General features: G+C 37.9%; 1 protein-coding gene across 5 annotated transcripts in view; it reads right to left on the bottom strand.

Moving 5' to 3' along the window:
- Positions 1-933, bottom strand: part of IFT74 (intraflagellar transport 74) — an 88,919-nt gene that overhangs the window by 49,926 nt on the left and 38,060 nt on the right. For all 5 annotated transcript variants that reach the window (XM_006101224.3, XM_014466573.2, XM_006101225.3 and 2 more), the window contains one exon: positions 668-708. In XM_006101224.3, coding sequence (XP_006101286.1) covers positions 668-708 — 41 coding nt within the window. The remainder of the gene's footprint in view (positions 1-667; positions 709-933) is intronic.

The following is a 933-nucleotide window of genomic DNA, read 5'->3' as shown; positions in this document are numbered from 1 at the left end:
GCCACAGCCCCAGCCACCCAGATTCCAGTGAGCTGGCTGGAAGCAGGTATCTGGGATTTATTTGTCTTCTATAATTGAAACTTTGTTGCCATGAGTGGAGGCCGCAGCCGGTTCAGTGGAGGCGGGAAGCTTGGCTTCCTCCATCACCCAGGCAACCAAGCCTCCTGCTTGCTTCAGCTCCATGGTTGCTGGCCGCCATCTTTGTTAGGCTAATTTGCATATAGTCGCTCTGACTGGCTGGTGGGAGTGGCTTAGGGCGTAGCAAAGGTACGGTCAATTAGCATCTTTGTCTTTTATTAGTGTAGATGTCCAGATTAGGCCACTCTACCTACATAAAATAAAAGTGGTTCTCTAGGGCTAGGATGAGGGGATGATTGGGTGTGGATAACAGGAAGGGTATAATTAAGGTTACCAAAGAGATCTAAAATTGACTGAAGCAATGCTTGCATAACTCTGTGGATATACTATAAAACTCTGAACTGTATGCTTTAAATATGTGAATTGTATAAAATGTAGTTAAAGCTGAAAAAAAGATTGAAAGTTATGTTAATATTATCAATGTGAACCACACTAAAATTACTGTGATAATATGCACCTCTTGTATATTTAGAATTTAATTTAAAAGATGAGAAAGGGATGCAAAATGTCCTAGTACAAATGTACTTACTGTCGCTCCATACTGGCTATTTCCTGGTTATCTTCTTTAACCTATAAAGGCATAAAAAGAAAATAGTATTTAAAGAATTATTCATTGTTAGGCTATCTTAAAAATAATTTCCTTCTAAGATATGTTGCACTAAAATGTCAAATCTTGTCTCTTGAAACTTACTTAAAATTCAACCTTTGAAGTTAAAAGGAACATCACTAAGGAACTATTCACACATTTTTGTTTATTCCTGAAAGAAAGGGTGATGACATACTTTCATACTAACC

This window comes from Myotis lucifugus, unplaced genomic scaffold, assembly GCF_000147115.1.
Source record: "Myotis lucifugus unplaced genomic scaffold, Myoluc2.0 scaffold_346, whole genome shotgun sequence".
Lineage (NCBI taxonomy): Eukaryota > Metazoa > Chordata > Mammalia > Chiroptera > Vespertilionidae > Myotis > Myotis lucifugus.
The sequence above is the reverse complement of the archived record's forward strand: the minus strand, read 5'-3'. Positions and strand labels throughout refer to the sequence as shown.